The sequence below is a fragment of the Rhea americana genome, unplaced genomic scaffold (genome assembly GCF_003343005.1).
Source record: "Rhea americana isolate MKP2758 unplaced genomic scaffold, rheAme1 scaffold_158, whole genome shotgun sequence".
Lineage (NCBI taxonomy): Eukaryota > Metazoa > Chordata > Aves > Rheiformes > Rheidae > Rhea > Rhea americana.
This window is the reverse complement of record NW_028185683.1, coordinates 212,430-232,307: the sequence shown is the minus strand read 5'-3', so window position 1 is coordinate 232,307 and position 19,878 is coordinate 212,430. Positions and strand designations below refer to the sequence as shown.

The 19,878-nt window shown below is 39.0% G+C and overlaps 1 protein-coding gene across 6 annotated transcripts in view; it reads right to left on the bottom strand.

Moving 5' to 3' along the window:
* ZNF462 (zinc finger protein 462) overlaps positions 1-19,878 on the bottom strand; it is a 92,163-nt gene that overhangs the window by 12,793 nt on the left and 59,492 nt on the right. For all 6 annotated transcript variants that reach the window (XM_085299950.1, XM_085299956.1, XM_085299955.1 and 3 more), the window contains 2 exons: positions 6,075-6,339; positions 3,780-3,916 (listed from right to left, as the gene is read on the bottom strand). In XM_085299950.1, the coding sequence (XP_085156076.1) occupies positions 3,780-3,916; positions 6,075-6,339 (402 nt within the window). The remainder of the gene's footprint in view (positions 1-3,779; positions 3,917-6,074; positions 6,340-19,878) is intronic.

Below are 19,878 nucleotides of genomic sequence, written 5' to 3'. Positions count from 1 at the left end.
GGTGCAAGACCAAAAAAACAAAAGGCCAGAACAAACAAAAAAGCTCATATAAAAGCATCATTTCTTTTTAAGAAATCCAATCCTTACTTTAGACTAAAATATTCAGGTTAATTCTAATAAAGATCAGAGATTAAATGGAAAGGCTACTAATGTACTAGATATTTGCAGTACAGTAACTCAAAGCAGACAGACATATATTCCTCAAGGCATAAAAAAGCCCATGATTCTATCAGTTCTTAATTACAAGGAAAAGTCTTTACTGAACAACACACAACAGCATATACAAGTAATTTCCTTTCCTTCAACACAAACTAAGAACAAACAAAATAGTCCTGCTATCTAGACAAAGACTAATTATCCAGTAATATGGGTTGCTTGCATGTATCTATTCTTGTCTATAATCAATGTACATCCAAACCACCATCTTAGAACTGGAGTGTTTGTGTTTCAGTAGCTAAAAGTAAGCAGAGTACAGGGGTTCCCCATGCATCAATCAAGTGGTGTATGCAAGGGATAATGCCAAAAGCATCCACATGCAAGGAACCAGGATGTAAGACAATGAAATCTTTCAGGATGTTTAGTAAGTAGAATGTGATCCTTCTACATGAAAGTTACTATTCCAGAGAAATGTGTGCTACTTCTGTTAAATGGAAGAAAAAAATACTATGTGTACCAAGAAGAAAACAGAAGAGTAGAAAAGAAAAGAAAAGAAAAGAAAAGAAAAGAAAAGAAAAGAAAAGAAAAGAAAAGAAAAGAAAAGAAAAGAAGAAAGAAAACCTCCCCAAAGACTTTAAAGAAGGAGACCTAATATTGGTTTGATCTTGGTATGCTGAATTCAGCACTGGAAAAATACTGACTTCAAAATGTGGGATGGGAAAACCTATTGGAATGGAAAATAAAACTTAATTGTATTGTCCAGACCAAATAGAAGTCTATGATCTTATCAGTGTGTATAAGTACCTGAAGGGAGAATGTCAGGGGGATGGGGACAAACTCTTTTCAGTTGTCCCGTGTGACAGGACAAGAGGCAATGGCAGAAATTGAAGCACAGGAAGTTCTGCCTGACCGTGAGGGGGAATTTCTTCACTGTGGGAGTGACAGAGCACTGGAGGAGGTTGCCCAGAGAGGTTGTGGAGTCTCTTTCTCTGGAGATGTTCAAGGCCCGCCTGGATGCAACCCTGTCTAACATGCTCTAGGTGACCCTGCTGAGCAGAGATGTTGGACTAGATGATTTCCAGAGGTCCCTTCCAACCTTACTGATTCTGTGATCTCTACTGGGCAAGGAGCAGAAGTTCACTTTGTCCTTTGTGGAAGGTCCAAGAGCAACTTGGGCACGCCTGCTACGAAGGCCAGGAGTAACCTGAGAGCCAAACCTCCTCTCTTCACCCGCCTGCATAGCAATCTCTGAATGAATCAAACCCTTACTCTAGCCTACCAAAAGGTGCTGAGTCTGTGCTCTCTCCGTGTGCACAGAAGGCAAGTTAAACAGCTTTTACACTGATGAAGAACTGATTGAGCAGAACAGGTGACACATAGAAGAAAGCTCTTAGAGCCATCCTGCTGGCCTTCACCCTGAATGGGAAGCACATTCCTTGTTCAAATTTTTTCTCACAAGCCATTCAGTCTTTTACCCTATAATGCTTTAGTCAGTAAGAGTCAACTTACGTAACTACTCATTAAGAGGCAAATACACTCTTTATTTCAACCACATGCTGCTTAATCAAGGACTTGGGATGCTACCATTTTGAAAGCTATAATGTAAGAGTTATGTATCTGTGGTTTTTTTTTTTCTCCCCATAGGAGGAAAGCTGGCAAAAATATGGTCAAATTCTTCACTCCTGATTTTATGCACTGCTCACTGCCTGCACCTGGAACCTGGAAAATGGATGTTCTTGGAACTATGTCCTTTATTTTTTTACCAGTGCAAAGGCTATGAACAAGGAAAACTATCTCAGACTATGTTCAGTAGCCTTCATTCTCTCTTTCAGTGGACATTAGATTGTGTCAAAATTATCTGCTTCAGCTGCCACACAACTAACACAGCAGTAAGGTTTTTCATCTGGATATACACATCAGAAGTAACTTTAAGGAAGAAACCTCCTTTTTTTAATGCCTGCATGCTCTATGCCTGAGAAAACACTTGTCTCAGAGGTCTCTGAGAATCTAAATTTCCATTTGCACAGAACCTTCTTTGCTCTGTTTTACTTCCMCCAACACCCTAGTGGGTGTATAACCACATCCCTTGCTATCATTTTTTTTTCAACAGCACAAGGGCTTAGGTTGTCTTGTTTAACTGAAGCAACAGCTATAGAGACGAACAGATCCACAGTGTCACTTACCCAGGAGGTAACCACCTCCATGCAGTTGGTCAGAAACACCTCTGTAAAGCCAGCATAGCTGCTTGAGCTCTTGAAACGCTCCACCTCTACAGCAACTGGACATTTGCAGCATAAAGTCAATCTTTGCTGGAAATTCTCCTAAGCTCAGTGAGTTCCCCCTTATTCTGCCTAACTATATTTTATATGTTTGGCAGTCTCTGATGGAACTCAGGCACAGCCACAAATTAGAGTACACCCCATCAGCACCTGAAACCACAGGGTCCCCTGAATGGGGCTAACAAATCTTTCTCTCTTCTGAGAGAGAGAGCACACACTCTCTTATTCTGGAGCACACTGAAGCTGGGCAAAACTCAATACTGTGACATGTTCAAAGACAAGCCCTCACCAAAGTAAAAGAATCAGACAAACATTTACAACCAAATAAGGCAGCTTTGCTATGTGCTTTCTGAATTGCTGACAGGTCATTTCTCCCCTAGATGTTTCTTCAGAACAGGTCTTCCAGCAGACAGACGTGTGTGAACTCTGCCTACCTCACCACTTTGGTACAAGAAGTACTTTAAGCAACCAACATTGAAAAGTGGTATGTTACAAGAAATTATGATAACACTTGTCACACCAGGAGCTTCTCCAGGAAAAAGATGGCATGCAAAACTTGTGTTTGCTCACCATCAATACCCTACTGCGAAACTCTGCCCAACCTGCAAGCAGGCAAAGTGCCATCCCAACACATGGGTTTGGATTTCAGCAGCCAACAGACCATCTACAAGCATCAAGTGTGATAGCTATGGGCAGGAATCCCAGCCCAGTGAGCCCAAACAGCTGTCTCTTCCGAGCTTGCAAGCCTGCAGTTAATAGAATATAAAAATCCCTAATCCCACTCTTAGCTGGGTTAAAAAAAGAAAAGAGGGGTGGAGATAGAAAAAGAGTCTTAAAGAAGAACAAAACCATGATAATTCTTGTTTTGATCTTAAGAACAGCAAGACACATAATGAAGACAAAAATTTCAAGCAAGTAATCAAGGGATATTTTGAGGCTTCCAGGATTAGTTGATACATCCTGCGACAGTGTTTATAATAGCAAGGACTTTATCGTAGCAAGGACATATGCAGGAAACAACCCTGGCCTAGGTCATAGTTGTAAATTAGTGTAACTCTTGCTAAACAGGTGCTCATTGACTGTTAACCTCCTCAGAGGAAAAGCTTAAAAACAATTTTAAATCTGCCTTGTTTCAGCACTGGGTGTCTGTGTATTTTACAGTGGAAAAGTCAGATGCATCATTTAGAAACGGCATAAAAGATATTCAAGGGCTAGTGACCCGTTCAACATACCTGCGCTCACAAACAGGGAACAGAGAACTTAACAAAACCACTCTGAAATTCAAAGAGGGCATTGTTCAGTTTTCCCCACATCAGATTCAGACAAATACAGGGATATCATTACCTCTGTGCAGTACTATATGGTCAATCATGTTGCGTTTGTATTTGGTGTGATATAGGCAAAGAGGACAGCGAAGGTCTTTGGGTCCTTCCTCAGGAACTGCTGAGTGCCCAGCTTCCACGTGCATAGTAAAAGCAGATCTGTGAAACAGGAGGGAGACATGGAAGTAGTCAGAAGAGGTGTGCAGGGAACACTGAAGTGTCACAGCTTTATAAGGGAAGTGTCATGTAAAATCGTACAGATATCACTCAGCCTTGTCTTCACCATGCCACATGGCATTTCAGCAGGACTACTCACATGAGTAACACATGAGCAGAGGTATTTGCAGGCTTGTATCCTCAAGTAACTGACATGCATTCTGACAAGATATTCTTTTGCAGGGGTTGCTGTATAATCACACTGTTATAGTTAAGATAGCAAAAGAATTCCCATTTTTCATGCTCGCTAACTGTCTTCAGGCTGAAATATTCCGTGACTTTCTATCTGACAAAGATTTAATTTTTGTCAAGTAGAGTTAAATCCTATCAACTCTTCTGGACTTGCAAAGGGGAGGACAGACTTATTTCTAAGTGCAAAAATCATCTCAACCACCTCTGTCTTTGCAGGATGAGCCCCAAATCAGTTGAATTGCTCAGCTTCAGGATCCGAAACAGACTTGCATTCACTATGAGTTTGACACTGAGTAGGTAAGTTTTAAAATATCAGTTATGAGAATCTGAAAACATGGGACTCAGAATACTCCACATATTAATATAGAGGAAAGAATGAATACTCCATGGGACTTTTGCACAATAAATGTCATGGTGGCATTATATCAGCTGCCTATTTTTTGTAAGTTGCAAGAGACATGAGTACAGAGGAAATAAACTATACACCTATGTAACCACAAGCTCAACTACTAAAATGAGAGGTATTATAAACTTAAAGGACTTGGTCATTTTTTCCTCAAGCAGTGGTAAAGCTTGCAAAAGCTAAGCAGCTTGCTGTAATGAACTGAAGAGTTCAAAGTCCCATTGAAGTTCTTCAAGTCTGTTGCTTGAATACAAAGCAATTTACTAACAGAACTGGCTTTGGGTCCGACCCAGTAACTGCTGAAGTCTACAGGTGTATTTTTATCAACTTCAGTGCATGCTTTCATGCTTTTAATTTTCTGTGATGAGTGGAAGAGAGAATTTGTTTTTTGCCTTTATTTAAGAGAGGGAACACACTGTGCTTCTGAAGAGGAAAGACTTAATCCCCAAACATCACATCAAAGAACATAACTCCTTTATGTAATTGTGAACGTATTTTATTACAGCTTGATTTAAGATGATTTTACTTTATCCTGGCAGGAAAAAGGGCAATACCAAGATGAGGAAAAGATTCAATGGACCTGGCAATAGTTGGTAATCTTTAAGACAGACAGCAATTAGGACGTAGGGCAGTAAATTATATCATAAAGCCAGTAAGCAATTAAAACAAGAAAGTCCACAGGTCTGTAACTGGAGGTTGTTCTTGCGTAGATTCTCTCATGCGTAACAGGTTTGTGCCCAACATTTTCTTCAACAGTACATCTCTCCTTCATCCACCCATACTGCTTATTTTCACAAATCTCTTAAGAATTTAACAACTTTAGACCTCAAATGGTAGCTAAGAGGGTTATGCTCAAGGGTTCAGCATATCAGAACACAACTGCATGAGCAGTTTTTCCTTAGAAGAACAGCTAAAAACACGCACACACATACAGACACACACATACAGAGCTAAGATTTTAAATTCTACAATATCTAATTGGATTTGCTGAATATATGTTATCAAATATGTTGAAGAATGCTTTGCATTTTGGCTAGATAAATGTTGGGGCAAATAAAATTACATGAGAGGTTTCTTCAGAGAATGAATGTAAACTCTCCTGCCTCCCTAGAATATTTGATTGTCCCATACTTCAACCTGGCTGTATCAAGAAATAACTTTATTTTTAGAGAGAAAGATTTTGACACTTGAGGATAAGGATGAGTTTCTAATTACCTATATTGAGGAAGAAAGCACTACCTGTACCCTCTCCTCCAGCAAGTACGACCTACGGCAAGGGCTTCTTGAGCTACTGTCTGCAGCAGATGGTACCGGCTGTTGTAGGAGAGAGGAAAATGGATTACATGGATGCTGCTGTGATCTGGCATGGCATCTCCTATGTCTCTCTCTGGTCAGCAGTAGCCATGTTTCTCTTAGCTACAGCCAGCTCTCAAAGATCTCAGAAGTCTTTTCAAGCATCAAAAAAATCCTTGTAAGTTCAGTTTATCTGTTTTGCACAGTACTTACTTAAAGCCTGTATAAAAAGAACAATCTTTGCACTTGAAGAGTTTCTTCCCTCCATGCTTGTCACGGTAATGACGTCGAATGCTCTGTATGTAACCCGAGGAGAACTCACAAAATTCACAGTTAAGGATGGCTTCTGTTTTTTCCACTCCTGCAGCACTCCCAGAAAGTGGGACTGGGCTGATGTTATTGTTGTTTCTCGCCAAAGCTGCAGACTGGTAGTGGTTCAACTGCTGCTGAACATCAGGAGGCTCCGAGTATGAGGAGTCTGTGGAGAAACAGAAAGAGGTTGTTATTTCAGGTAGATCTACAAATCTAAAAATGTTCAAGGCCTGCTCCAGCACCTATCAATGTATCAATGCTTACACCAGTTTGATCAAGCCTTCAGTTACAAAATCCATGGACAGCTTTCTGAAAGGATAAAAAAAAAAGATGTAGCATTTCTTTATCTAATCTAATCTGCATTCTGCAATTTAAAAGGTGATCAGCTGAAATTATGCTTTTTAGATCTGATTTGGAGACAGAAGAAGTGACAGATTTAAGTTAAAAGTAGTCTAAAAAGAAGTCTGGTTTCAAGACACTTATAATTTGTGAAGGTAAAGTGTATTAATCATGCTGCCAAATGCTACTGCAGAATGTTTGGTGCATAAATCAGACCATATCCTCTCAAATGTCTTATGCCAATTTACACCAGATGAAGATTTGGCAGAGGATACATCTGAGCAACCTCTCTAAAAGAAAAAAGAAAGAAAAAAGACAGGAAGAGAAAAGGAATGAATACACTTCCCTGCTCTGAAACTCATGGAATTATTCAAGAAGCCTATATCAAAAGATAAGCCTAAGAAAATGATGGAATTTTATTTTTTCATAAATTTCTGTAAAGTAAGTTTCCAAGCCACATCTCCTTATAAGTTATTAATTTTCATCATACTAAGGAAAAGATATTTTTATATAAATGTAATTATCTCTATATAAGTATCCATTACATAATCCAGTAGAAGTCTATCATATCATTTTATTGGTGTTTAGAGAAGCAGTATAGAGATACCTCAGCACTGAAACTGAAAATCAGAGTACTTTTGTCGAACTCAAAAACAAGGTGGGGGGGGGAGAAGGGCCTTGAATCCTTCCCAATGCATGGTTTTGAATGTGGATGTTAAGAATTCATCTGCTTTGTCCTATATAACCCACAGCTGCCCATGTATGGCACAAATGGAAGCAGATGAATAAATCACAGATGAATTTCAGTGTAACTTTCCTGAAAAGATGACAAAAGGCCCTTTTCTTTAGCTTTTTGGAAAGGGGCGGGGCGGAGGAGAAGAAAAAAAGAAAAGAAATAAGTAGGGATACAAACCGTACCAGACATCTCCTACTTCGACGGGTACTTCATTTTCCAAAGCATAATTCCCTGAGGCTGGATATGTAAGAATTCTCTAATGCACATATTTGCAGGAACTTAATACCATCCTTTCTTATCAATCAGTAAAGAGAGACAAAAGGCAAACACGCCTATATAGCACTCAGTGTGGAGACTTCTCCACTTGTCTTCAAAAGAGTAAAACGGTTGCTTTCTTCTCTCACTGTCACAAAGCAGGCTATATAGGTCCAAGAAATGAAAAACAAACCTATAACAGCCAAAAAAAAAAAAAAAAAAAATCCCAAACACACCAACAAAGCACAGAGCAGGAGATAAATGTCTCCAGGTTTCCCTGGTGTTCACCAGGTGTACAGCCAAGACAAATGCAAAGACATGGAACATTCTGGTAAAAAAAAATAAGTTATTTTTGCTTTTCCTATCTAAGTCTCATGAATGTGGATCACAACACAGTGTTTATCATCTTTATTTTCATGACTTCTGCACTAGGTTTGCTCGCCACTGAAGGTGAGTCCCATACATTCACTTCTTGGGCTTGTTTTCCCCTCTTAAGAGGTTCCCCACACCCTCCATGATGGTACAGGGTAGGCCTGAAGAGCAGAGGAGCTCAGCACAAGTTTGCTCTTCCTCAAAGGCAGCAACCATGTGCTCTCCCTGCTTTTGTATTAGGGCCTTCAGGCTGAAAACAATGCATGGTTCAGAGCAGACATGTTAACGTGCAAGCTTGCAGCCCAATGTCTAGGCTACCTGGCTCAGTGCTTCTAAAAGCCCAGCACAGTTAGGCACATGTTTCCCAACCAGGATGCAACATACTAAAATTGCTCATAGCACTGGAAATAGCTCTTCCTCCATAAGCACCGATTAAATTATTTGTAAGGCACAGATTACAGCCTGGTTTGTAACCTACCGATCCCTCCTCAGAAAGAAGGGATCAAAAATTTCCTTCACATCATCAGCATTTCCAGACAAAACTTCAGTGATGCCCATTGCTAAGGATGTTATAGGGTTAAAAAGATTATTTTCAGGATGAGGAGGTTCTGCTGTTGCTTGGAAGGCTCATTATGTTTCACATGTTTTTATTTTCCCTATCATCTGGTGTCTATTATTCCAGCTTTCGAACTTTGGATTGGGTATTTACATACTTCTGTGGAACCTGGTATGTAAAAACTGTAGAATTAGATAGCCTCTTCCCACAGGAAAAAAAAAATATGCATGAAGTAGCTTTCCTTGTCATCAGGAACAGCCAAAAGCAGATTCTACCTTTAATGTTTGAATTCCTACTTCATTTCAACCTGTCTTTTTGGGCTGGCCATCTTACAATTTTTTGTGTATTGCTCCTTCACAATTAAGACAGTTTTGATACTTATAGAAAAGATGTCATCTCAACAGCTTATGTGGAGAGTCTCACACTTGAACAGTGGTAGTGTGCATGTCCTTAGCTCTGTCTGAGCATTCTTCCTTGCCTTGCCGAAGGCTTTCATTATTTTGCAGTCCTTCTGAAGTGCAAGATTTAGCACTTTGTGAAGAAAAATACCTAGGATAAACGTGCATATAGTGTTTCTGTTGGTTTCTGAAAATCAACTTGCTAGACAGCTATCCTAGCACACAGGTGCAACCCAGGTCCACCACGAACATTTCGGACAGAGTCCAAAGCCAATGAAGGAATGAGAGTTTTTTCACTGACCTCAATGAGCACTGAACCATACCTTTTCATGCACACTACAAAATCTGTGGATGCAGTGGAAAGATACCAACTGACTTGCCTTTGCTTCTGACCATGCTTTTTAGCACAKAGGACATAAAGGATAGTGAGCAAACAAGAAATGGAGGAAAAAGATTAGGGAGGTATATCAGGAAACCATAGCCAAGGAGCAACATAATGGTGATTTGTAAGGAACACCATTACCTTAAACTGGTAAAGCATTTCTCTGTGGGCACCTGCACTATTATTGCTGAAAGAGCAGGCACATGTCCCAAGCAGCTCAGCATGTTCCTCAGCACTGTGCTGACTCGAGATGTTAATGAAATGCTATCAAAATCACAGTATTTACATAGGCCTTGAGCAAGGATGTCCCAAACTGCTGGAGACCTTTTGATGGTCCTGCTGCAAGAACAAGATGCTTGAATGCATGAGTGGAAAACAAAAGAGGAAGAGAGTAGAGCTTTTCCCTCAGAGCTGCCTAACAACTGAGTCATGGTTGCATGCCCCACATCAGTCTTTTTCCTGTACCCCAAACACAAATATTTGGGAGCACTCCAGGAAAGCATTAACAGTCTTGGCCTGGAGCCAGAAGAGGGTACAGCCACCCATGTCTGAAAAAAGTAAAATGGTCTTAGAAATTTACGTCAAAGTCAGAAAGCAGAAGAAACATATTAAAATAAGCAAAGAGAAGAGTTAGAAAATTTTTATTAAATAATACAAAACATGAAGCTAAATAGAAAATATGGAAGAAAATGAAAAAAAAAAAATAAACACCACAAAGGGCTGCATACATGATAAAGCAAAAAAAGAATGTTCAGATATTCAATATAAGGAGGAGAAAAATGAATATAAGGAATTTACCAGATTACCTCCAAAGCAAACTAGCACCATGAGATGTTCTAAAGTAAATGGAAAGGCACCTACAGTCATGCCAAGAGGCAAAAAACAGTAGTAACTGACTTGACCAAACATGGAAGAACAACAGGGATTCTGCAAATCTTGTGACTAGAATTTTGAACCACCAGATCTACCTACAGATTATATCCACAGAAAGAGTAACAAGATTAGCAAGTAGTTAAATCCCTGCCAGCACTATGGAACTAAAAGACATCAGTATCCACCCTTTGAATACCACAGGGTTCTCTTACCCAAAAGGTGAAACAACTATTCGAATGGAAATCAGTAGAAATCATTGTCCATATGGTGCCGCATCGACAGASCCATATATATCACTGCTGTGTGCAGGTAATAACACATAAGAAAGTCTAATAGTGTCTCTGCAAGGGGTGAAGAGAGACCGCATTTGTTAGCAAACACTGTAATGCTTGCTAAGTCATTTTGCCATTCTGAAAACTTCATGCGAAGTACAGTCACAAATACTGGCTCAAAGTATCCTTCATATCTGCTGAAAGTTACTACCTTATCCTCATGAGTCTAAGTATGTAAACAGAATTCACAGTCACCACTGTTACGCAATATAATGCTAAAACTACAGGCTTGACACACACCTGCACACCCTGCGATCACACATGAAGGAAAAATACACAGCAAGAATCTACTGCAGAAGCAAATAAAAATCCAGGTTTTCATGGATGCTCTACTGTGTGTAAAATGTGGGTCAGACGGCTAAAAGGAGGAAAACTGGAATCTTTTCAGAAGGAAAAAATAAATAAAGTTAAGATTCTGATCCAGTTACATAAATTTACTGAGAAATTAAGTATAGTTATTTGTACATATTTTCAGAGAGATCAATGAACATCAACACAATAGTGAAATACTCAAAACCAAGACATCCAAAACAAATAAGAACAACAGATCAGAACACCTCAGGATGCTTAAGTAAAGGAAACTGAGTAGCAGTTGAAAAATTAGAATAAAAAAAAAAAAACTATTAAAGAAAAATAGAACAGTGCTTCAGGTTCAAAAGAAGCCATAGTTTCAGTACACTGTAAAGTAAGTACATTGTATCTGCAAAGAACTAACAACTAAAAGGACAGAAAAACAAATAAATCTGAAGGCATCATGCTTTCCTAGTAAATCCACACTGGAACATCAACCACAAAGTCAGAGATCAGCATCTGCATGACAATTAAAATTAGGGAATTTGGCTCCTAAGAACAAACACAGGGAGAATGTATAAATCACAAAAAGCTCTTGAAAGCTCTTTGGGGAAAAAAAGAAAATGTTATAATAAGTATGGGCCTAAGACATTATACGTCTGTGAGAAAGAGTCCTAAATTGACCAAAAAGGAAAAATAACTTTTTAATTCAGTGTGAATGTGTTCAGACAAAGAGAAAATTTGTAGGAACAATGTCAGAGAAATTCCAAGGAATTAAGAAAGGCAGTAGACAAAGAGTTTCCTCTGGCTAGAAAGATGCTTGTGAAGCCAAATCAATAAGTAATACCTTACCAAAAATGACAAAATGTATGGCCAAAAAGCAAAGAGGGCTTTCAACAATAATTATTTAAAAAGGAGTAAGATAACATTCAAAGTGGAGTTTATGAGAGTTAGAACATAATCTTATCTGAAATTCAATGGGACTCAAAATTACCAGCACACAGAGTGGTGGGAAAGGATATAGTCATGAGTAACAACAGCTTGAAAAGTGGGAAGGTGGCAAAGCAGGGTGTCATACAAAGATAGCTAAGACTATACACATTTGTTCACTTTATGCCATGCATCACTGACCTGGAAGGAAGAATATGTGGGAGGGTGAAATGTTCTGGCAATAAATTAAACTGAGGGGAGGGGAGGATAGAAAACAGAACAAGATTCAGAGGGATGCAACATAATATTAATGAACAAGCTTAGGGAACCATACCGCATAAAGATGTTCTATCCAGTGCATGTTTAAAAACAAAATTTGAACCTAGTCCTAGAAATAATTATTCCTACTAGAGAAGTTTTACATTGCTAGCCTGTTGTGAAGGAGCTGTAATACTAACAGGCTTTGTGTAGCTTTGTGTCCTCACTCTTAAACTCTAAAAGATGCAGAGATAGTGTGGGAAGAAAATAAATTCCTTCAGTACAATTGCCATTTAAAGGATTAAAAACCAAACAAAACCAAAATAACCTTGTCGGAGCAATTTCTTTCAGCATTATCTATCAAAGTCGCTTCTGGATCACTGTGGACCAACTTTTAAATTAAAAAAAAAAGTTATTACATACATACCTAAGGTAACAGCAGAAGGCAATCAGAAAGATACACAGACTATGAGATCTTGGTCATTCAAAGGAGCTGAGAAACTTTATGTTTCTTTAACACCTTGAATTTCCTTCTGAGTTATGTGTACACTTATTTCTGAATGAAATGAGACAAACGCTACACAGTTTCTTGTGTTAATGTCAGAATCACTGAGAAGTGACATGAACTTAATCTAATATGAAATAAAGTAACTTTATCTTCCAAATTCCTTTACACAATTCATACTACTGCCTACTGAAGTATCTCAGAGTTTCACAGTCAAGATCAAGGAGAAAGCGATTATTATACTCCATATAATAAGATACAAAGAAAAAGCAGAGATTTGTGTAAGTCTTAGGAAGAAGGAAAAGTAATTGTTGAAAGAAGCTATACCATATTATTTTTACTATCTGGGAGGGACCAGTCCAAGAGCTTCTCATGGCCTCCTTCTTTTGAGTTTCTAACACTATTAGAAATTCCAAATAACATTAGCTTTCAAGACCTACAGTCATTCACAGAACAGGTATACCATGGTCAAGAACACTGCCTGAATCCTTGCCATGTTCTGCTAATGCTGCAAGTTGGAAGGATCAATTTTAGGGGTGGAGAAGAGCTTCACCACATAGCCATTTCACTTCCAGTTATCCCTTCTTTATATCTGTTCTCCCCGCAACAACATTATTTTCCCAGTTCCAATGCAGTTTGATTTTTCTGTGGTTCTTTGAGTGATTTGGCCACATATGGTCACTCTAATGCTGTATATAATCCTCTTTCAAATCTGGGATATTTCAGCAGATGTTTTGCTACTTGCATCCTTTGTAATGTCAGCACCAAGTCAGTACAGCACTGTAACCTACATGTCGCTTTGTCCACTGCAATTTTTCCTTAAAATACAGAGGTGTTCTATGTGGACTGCATCACGTTTTCTTCTGGCATTTCTGGCATATCTGTTCCTCCACTGCCTTCTGTTTAAAGTAAGAATATTGCAGGCTGACAGACTGCTGTCACCAACTCATACTGGGTGAACAGTTCAGCCTATTGGTCATGTTTCAACTCTGTCATCTCATCACTGGTTACTGAAGAAGTAAAATTCCATAGCCTAAATACCAGGAAGCACTTAAATACAAGCCTTCTGTTTGCATTTGAAATGTTGTGATCACTGTGTGCTTATCCATTTCCATAAAATCCCTAAAATAAAAAGTTGTCCAGTTATTCCTTATCTGTTGAGACAAACTCAATTTCCTAGAGGGAAGTGTACTTACAGAAGAGATGAACACAGGCAAATAGATCTGGAAAGAGCTATGGCAAGATGCTCATTAAACCAATCTGGCAATAGGACTTACTGGTAACAGGTTCTCTTCTGAGTTTACAAAAATTTTGCCTTTCTATTGACTCTTCACTTAGGCAATGATTTATTGTGCAATTATTTTTTGGTATTGGTAAATAAACTCAGCCTGATACTCTGTGCTCTCCTTGTCATTTTTAAGGCAATTCATCAGATATTTTTCAGGAATATTCCACATTTCCTACTCTATTGCTCTGGCTCTTTAAATGTTTGTATAAATACAAATCCAAACAGGAAGACACAAACATGCATGCTGCTGTCACCAACATACTTCTCTTGCTTCTAACCTTGAAAGGAAGAGGGGAAAGAAATCCAGCTCTAGTAAGTGCTGCATACTTTAAAAATTACCCTACACTGAAAATATATGGGTGCCAAGGATCTGATTCACTCTAATGACAGAGCTTAACAACTTGTCTAATTTGTTCTGGAGACCTCCAAGAGGGATAGCATATATCCTGACATTACTACTATTATCACCAAAAACAGAGAAACTCAGATCTATCCCTAGCTCTGGGTAACCTCAGATCACTTCAGACAATTATTTCAAATATTGATATCAAAGTGTGGTAACAATGTCCCTTAAAGAAGAAATAAAACAATCTACCTAAATGCCAAACTCCAGGCTGTCAACTATGTTGATACTAAGACACACAGCTAAAATGAGCAGTAAGATCTATAGCTAAAATGAGAAAAGGTGTTTTACCTCTCTCTCCATCAAGCTCCAAATTCCTCTAACAAATTTCRGATCAACAGAAAATCACTCCAGTCTTCGAAGACAGAAAGTGACATCAATTAGCATACACACGAAGGCTACTAACATGTGGGAATGATAGCCTGCAGAAATAATCTCTTCAGTAATGCTGGTCAAGTCATACCACATCATGCTCCTTCACAGCAACAGCTYCCTTTTTATTCTCTATAGAGTTATCGTAGATTAAAAGGAGAGTGACAGTTATGTTAGAGCTGACAGATCACCTGCCATTTTACACCTTTTCCTTAGTGTAACGTAAAGATCAGAGCAAAAAAAAAAGAAAAACCTCAGGGAGAAAACAAACAAACCAACCCCAGAGGTCTAGATATGCTTCTCTCTGTGGATGTAGTCAGACCCATTTCTAGCTAACAGGTAGGAATTCAAGAGATGTTTTTTCCTTCATTTATTGCTTGATCTGCCCAAAAAACTTATTCCACCTTCTCTCTACCTTAAGCAATTTTTTTCAGTATCACATCAGTCCCACCACAGCAGGTTATCCAAATTCATACAAAGACTCACAGCAAATTCCTTCTCCCAGATGCCTAAGTTCCGGTCTCCATCCTGTTCAATCACAATTTTGCCCGTTCAGCTCAGGACCAGAAAGGAGCACAATAGACAGCTCACTGACATCCCCAAAAGCACAGCCAACAACAAAATGAACATCTCCTGCTGTTCCACTGGCCACAAAACTGTTCTCAACATGCTATAGGAAAAGACCAAGAGTCAAACAGCTATTCATCACTGGAAGGAGCTTCAGGGAACCAGGGCATCTCCAGTGCCCCAGGTCCTTGAAACAATGAGGAGTTTATAAACCTGTAAGGAGAGAAATAAACCCTGCACTTTCTCCACCACTGCCTGCCAATACGACTCAGGAAAATGTTCCCATCTGATCCCACATCTGATAATTAGCGTAATTCTGACCACAAGAAGTAAGACACACCAACAAGCACCCAAGAGTCTTAATAATAAGCACTGGCAAGCAGCTTAGCCATTGGCAGCACCACTGGGAAGGAAAGATAGGGAAATTCTGCAGAGAGAGCAGAAACTTGCCCTGGGCTAGAGAAAGAAGAAACGAGATCAGGAGAAGGACCAGAGTGAAAAGAAGAAGAGTTCATCTGAAATGTGAGAGGGAAAAGACGGGCATGCAGTACTACTCCTACAGGGCACAAAACCAAGGAAACAGGTAGAACAAGGAGACATCCTTCTGAACCCTGACTATGACTACAAAATCAAAGGCATCTTCTGATCAGCAAAGTGCTGATCATCATCTTGCATCCTTAATATGGAAGCTATCCTTCCAACTCACCTTGCAATTAAAGCAATTAGGCATTAAAGCTTTGCCTGAATTTGCCCTGTAGTCATTACTGGCTCTCTGCCTCCCTGATCAAACAACAGATGAGTAAAAAGACTTCAAAAGAGCAAATGTCCAAAAACAAAAAAAGGAAAAGAAAGAAAGAAAGAAAAACAACAACAACAAACTAGAGGTCCTGAATACAAAGAAAAGGCAATTCTGCTCYAATATCAGGCTTCCAGGCTGTGAGAATTCCAACCTACTATGTCGCAATCTAACAGTGGTAGCCATAAAACACTATGACACAATAGTGACAATGAGAAAAAAACAACAAAGGTGAAATTTCAAGGAAGAGTCTCACAAGCAACAGGCTTAGAGACTTTCTACCTCACTCAGAAGGTTACAAAACTACCTCTTATCAAGAGTAACACTGATCATGGATAGAACTAAATAGGTCAGCTGCAAAATAAGGCATACATTGGAAAAAAAGGGGGTGGGGAACCATGTCTGAGCATATGGAATGCTTGGCTCTCTTTTGGCAGGTGGAAGGTAGAGGGAGTTGAATGCCTCTAGGGCTCAGTGGACTGCAATAAAAATGCTGTCTCCTTGGCACTAGCTGAGAGACGTTTGTTAAAAAGACTCCCCTAATCCCCATAGCTCTTCTCTGGTTCTGGGTGTGCATGAAATTGTTCTAACAAACTTGCTAAAGACCCTCTGCACTCCTCAGGAGACACATCCTCACTATGCATTATATGTTCTGAAAAGAAAGTGTACAGGAATGGGAAGGGATTTACAGTTCTTAAACAACAATCCCAAAGACAGAACTTAGTTGAGTACCAGTACCAGCCAGGTTCCAGTAAAGCAAGGCAGATATATTTATATTTCAGTTTCTAGATGAGACAAAGTTCTTTTCCACTTGCAAAGGCTAAAGTTCAGAAAAAGCTGGAATAGGTCGTTGGATGTTTCACTTAGTAGTTTTCAACGCATTTGCTGCTACAAGTAATTAAATTTAATGAAGATGTTGACATGCTATGTACTGGGAAAGTCAAAAAATCTTTTAGCTCTGACCCTGCACGAGTTTTGTGATGTGTGCTGGTGTTAGTGATAGATACTGTTTAATTTGTACAACAGCCACGATTATTGAGCTCCAAGGGCACGCACAGAGAGTACTGCTTTCTACATCTGAAGAGCTGGCTACCACTAAAAGGCAAAAAGATCTTGTGCAACGCCAGCATGAGTAAGAAGACATTAGAAGCCACATCCACAAGATCTGTATGGTTTATCACTGGTACTTCACTCTGTTCCTACAGCAATTACATATTCTTAACTACTAAAATTTTTTTAAAAATATTATTTTGAATTACTTTACACAATCATGACACAAATAAATTTATGAGGCACCAAATCTGCCAGCTGTGTCAATATAGAGCAGCACTTTGCTCTGCAAAGCAGTTAAGCCGAAGGGGTTATTCACAAAACAAAGCACTACTCAAAAAAAAACAATAGTTCTAGCCAGGGCAATTTATGACCAATATTTTACATACTCCCAGAAGTTTTTGCTGAGGGTAGAGTAATAACACCAGACTGTTGATCTGTCTATGGCATCATTTTGTTTTATGGTCTTTATGAGAATAGGTTCCACTCATGGATTTCTCCAGTTTGTAAGAGGAAGGCAGTCTTCCACCTCTACAGCCCTTGAATACAAGTGAAGATACTTAACACTAGGCCTTACAAAAGCATGTTTGTATGTGTGTTTTCTTTAGCTAGTGTTTATTTCACAGGTAACACCTGCTCCTCTGTTTTCCAGTGTTTACTCAAACAATTTTTGTGTCTCTGTCTGGCTTTCATGTCAAGCTTTCTTTACTGGCAGTGATGATGAAGGTCTTTTAATACTGTAATGTCTTGATGATGCTGACTGTGGGATTTCATTGCCTTGCACTCAGATCAACAGGAATGGAGTTGACTCCACACAGTGCAAGACTGCAAACCCTTATCTGTGACACATATTGCCCCACAGGATGCCAATGTTACCAGTAAATCCATATAAACCTTCAGGGCAGAGATTAACATAAACCTAAATTCTGGTTCACAAGAAGACAAGAACACATAATAAAATATATCCTTTTAGGGGATTCACCCAGTCCTCCTCAAAGACTAAACAGYTTGAAATATTTCAATTTACTCTAAATTTTCACTAAGAACTCAAAATTCCTAAGCCACATTTTGCTGTATAGTGCAAAAAAGTTAGTAAATCCGAACAAACAAAAATTCCAAACGTACAAGTATTTTTCCTTTTGGAACACAGATGGTGGTCTTCTATATATTTTCAGTTGTAAGCTATTGGGAGAGCAAAAGAACATTTTACCAGAGTGGTCACCTCATTGTTTCAATAGAAGTTGAACATCAAAAAACGTTCAGTGCCTCTACACTACGCAAAACAGAAGAGTCACAGTGGTGATTACCATTTGCTGGTCTTTTGTGAGTGTTTGTAAATAAATAAACAAATAAATAAATAAATAAATATAATCCCAAAAAATTCTTTGGAACATTGGCATCCTGTGGGGCAATATGTGTCACAGATAAGGGTCTGCAGTCTTGTACTGTGTGGAGTCAACTCCATTCCTGTTGATCTGAGTGCAAGGCAATGAAATCCCACAATCAACATCATCAATTACTTCTATGATATTATGATATGGCATAACACATGGAAAACTAGGTAGGATACAAAATGCAGCATCTTCCAGTGATGTCTCACTAACAGACAGTCTTTTGACTCACTTCAGAGATTGCCACAAACACCCTGTTACACCACTGCCCTGGGAGAGCCACATGAGCGTTAAAGTGGTTGTTACGCTTTTTAATAACAATGCAATTGCCAGGGATGGGCCTACTTAAACCACTAAACTGCTTTAACTTCACCTCCATGCAAAGTACATCAAATTCCAAAACATCTCCAGGACATACAGTTGAACATTTCAGATATGCTGGCTGCTCACCACATTGAACTGAAAGAGATGAGTCACTCAAATTTAAATATATTTTCATCTTTTTAAAAAACGATCAACCTACAAGAACAAAAGAAATGTTCTAAGGAAGGCCCCTCAGGGAACAATTTCTGCAGGAAAAAAAGCAGCAGCAGAAGTTCCACCGGGGTCTTGTCCCAGAACAGCTTTATTCAAACAGGCGCTCTGCTCTTACAATTCAGTATCCTTTTCCCTTTTCTCTATCTTTGCCGGGCTCAACAACTGGCCCTGCAAGATGAGTTCTGATAGCTTCCCAAATCTCTGCAAGCCATCCTGCTCTATTTCCTACTCCAACTACAATATTCATCCACAGACAAGAACAGATTCTTTTTGCAGCCATTTCAACTATACTGGCCTGCTGCATACCTACCAACCTATGAAATGAGTCCATAACAAGTAAGACAACCTTCTTGTCCACCATTCAGCCCAGTCCTAGTACAATTTTTTATCTCCATTAATGTGATCACAGCCCAAGCACAGGTGATTTATACACACTAACACAGGCAAAATTCTACTACAGTTCACTGTATGAGCCCAACTTAATATTGCTTCCAGCTGGACATAATAATGCCTCTCACATATCCATATTTCCTATTATTGGGACCACTCTTTTATCTAGTCCTATGCATTGCTTGCAACTTGCAGGCCTAGCCAACACCAAGTTTGATTCATTCCCTTCTGAAAACCAAAAATAAATGATGTCACAAGAGCAGCGATCATTAACTCGATCTGCAGTGAACTTCATAATGCCAAAAAGTTACTTAAAACAGGTTATTCCTTCCCCAAGCAATGCTGAAAAAGTTAACATAATTATTATTACACTTGTACTTGTCTGACTAGCTCCCCAGTGGGTGGCTTCTATTATTGTCAAAGTGACTTAACTATTAACCCTGTTTAAAGATGATAAAGCTAATTGGGACAAATTCTGCATTGGTCTCAGGCTGCAATACAAATCTAGGTAACAGAGACATCCTCATAGAATGTTAGTGTTAAGATTCACTATTGTATTTGTTTTAGGAACAGGTCACATTAAAAGCTATAAAATTATCTTCTACAGAGATCTGCACTCGATTTGTAACTTCAGTTACCATGACTTTGTGTTCCTGGGTCAGTAAAAAACAAACAAACAAACAA